At 36.4% G+C, this 2076-nt stretch overlaps 1 protein-coding gene across 1 annotated transcript in view; it reads right to left on the bottom strand.

Annotated features, from left to right (window-relative positions):
- LOC106881001 (dynein axonemal heavy chain 3) overlaps positions 1-2076 on the bottom strand; it is a 174058-nt gene that overhangs the window by 124155 nt on the left and 47827 nt on the right. The window contains exon 13 of the mRNA XM_052972117.1: positions 1111-1315. Within this exon, the coding sequence (XP_052828077.1) occupies positions 1111-1315 (205 nt within the window). The remainder of the gene's footprint in view (positions 1-1110; positions 1316-2076) is intronic.

Raw genomic sequence — 2076 nt, 5'->3', positions numbered from 1 at the left:
TATATATATATATATATATATATATATATATATGTATATATAATAATACAAATGATATATGAGCATATGCATGTATACATACATATATGTACATACCTACATCTACATGTATATATAGATGCATATCCGGGTACAGGACGTCAAAAAAGAAGGAACAGGAACATAAGCAAAGCACAAAAAACGGACTTTTTTTTACGGACAACAGAATGAACACATAGGAAAACACACAAGCCACTTATGGAACTTTTCCTTCATCAGCTGCCTCTATTCTAAACTAGGCGTTTCGAAGATGAGGCAGAACGCGCTCCTAGAATAGCTTCAGCCTTTAGCAATTACTAACTTTCTACAATGTTCGTGTAAGCTGACAACATAGTACTACTCTCATATATGGAGTAATGCTGCTGCTATAAAAACACACCCGCACATCCTCGAACGCATCTTAAGGAAAGTCACTCAAGTGGGTGGTACAAAGTTGGTATAAAGCCACACAGTTCAGTTACTAGCCCACAGACGAACTCTCACATTTCAGTCCTCCCCTATTCACCCATATTGTGTCTACCATCCAAAATCCCACACTAATCGCCCTGCTCAGTCCTCTTTTTCTAGAAGCGTCGATCCTCTAGAATTCTCTGCTTGCATATTTATTTCTTTTGTAATCGTCGACTTGCAAGTGTTAAAGTTATACCATAGCCACATCGATCTCATTGGTTTAGGAGAGACTGAATAGCCCATGGCAGAGCCCCTTAATCCAAACCGATCTAATGAAAACGAAACAAACAATCAAAAACTCTATGTTCTGTCTTATTGTGGGATGGCTGGCAACTAAACCCCTTCATGATATTTACAGGGAGAAGAAATTGAGTAGGCACCAGCATAATTAAAACTAAAATCACTCAAAGAGCGAGGGAAAAACTCACAAAGAAAGCAACCACTAGCAATACTCGGACAAGAAACAGGTACCACAAGATTATCTATCAATTAAAACTCAAATTGCCGTGCATCATCCTCGGCTTCCTTAAGTCATCGATTTTGAAGTACATTATGAAGTACAGACAAATAGAATACACAAGATACAAACAAGAATGGAATACAAGGAAGAGTAGAATATACCTGGTTAATTTGATCAGCTTCCAGTAGAAACATATTCATTGGCATTATGGTAGGCAGCAGGAATACCTGTTTACGTAATCTTAGAATGTTGTCCAAGATATCGGAGTATTCTTGTAGGGAGTGATCTTCATTAATGAATTGATTCGTCCAATCACTCGTCTTTGTGTCAATGAGATAGTAGAAGGGAGTATATGTACTCAAGTACCTGTAAAACAGAAGCCACAGGTAGAATAGAGGAGTAAGGATATACATACATGCCTATATATATGTGTGTGTGTGTGTGTGCATATATGTACAAACACTCATATATATGTGTGAGTGCGTATGTTTTGGACCCTACTAACCTGAAGACGCGTATGTATACAGCTAGTGTTGGATCATATTAGTGTAATAACTTATATCATACATGTAACATTCAGCAATTACCAGCTGATAATGATGCACCGAAACATTTGTAGTGATTTGTACTAAAGCATGTTCATTTTATCTTCTCGTATTAAAATTCTTTTATATATAGCTGTTACGTATGTATGAATGTACACATATGTATGTATGTTTGTATGTATGTATGTATGTATGTATGTATGCATATATAGACTTCAAAACGATAGGCTGGGGGTCTCCATCATGGTACCGCGTGCTGAAGAAGCCGAGGCTATTTTTGCCAGTGCAGAAACCGGTCCACGTGAGTCCAAATACTTAAATGTACGCTAGGAGATAGTATTAACCTGATCTGCCTTTGGTTGATTTCTGTAGTTATCATCAGTGTATTTTGGCGATTTAAATAAGAGTTTTGACTGTTATTTCCAGTAGGTAGACATACATAGTATGTTCTTTGGTTGATTTTAATCCTTCAGCTGTTTAATGCTTTTTTGGAGCCTGCAATCGCCTATATCATTGATTCTGTTATTATCATTTTTTAAAATAGTCATACTAGATAATAACAAAATTAATAATATCTTAGCA

Source organism: Octopus bimaculoides, chromosome 1 (assembly GCF_001194135.2).
Source record: "Octopus bimaculoides isolate UCB-OBI-ISO-001 chromosome 1, ASM119413v2, whole genome shotgun sequence".
Classification (NCBI taxonomy): Eukaryota; Metazoa; Mollusca; class Cephalopoda; order Octopoda; family Octopodidae; genus Octopus; species Octopus bimaculoides.
Note: the sequence above shows the minus strand (reverse complement) of the source record. Positions and strands in the feature narration are given on the sequence as shown.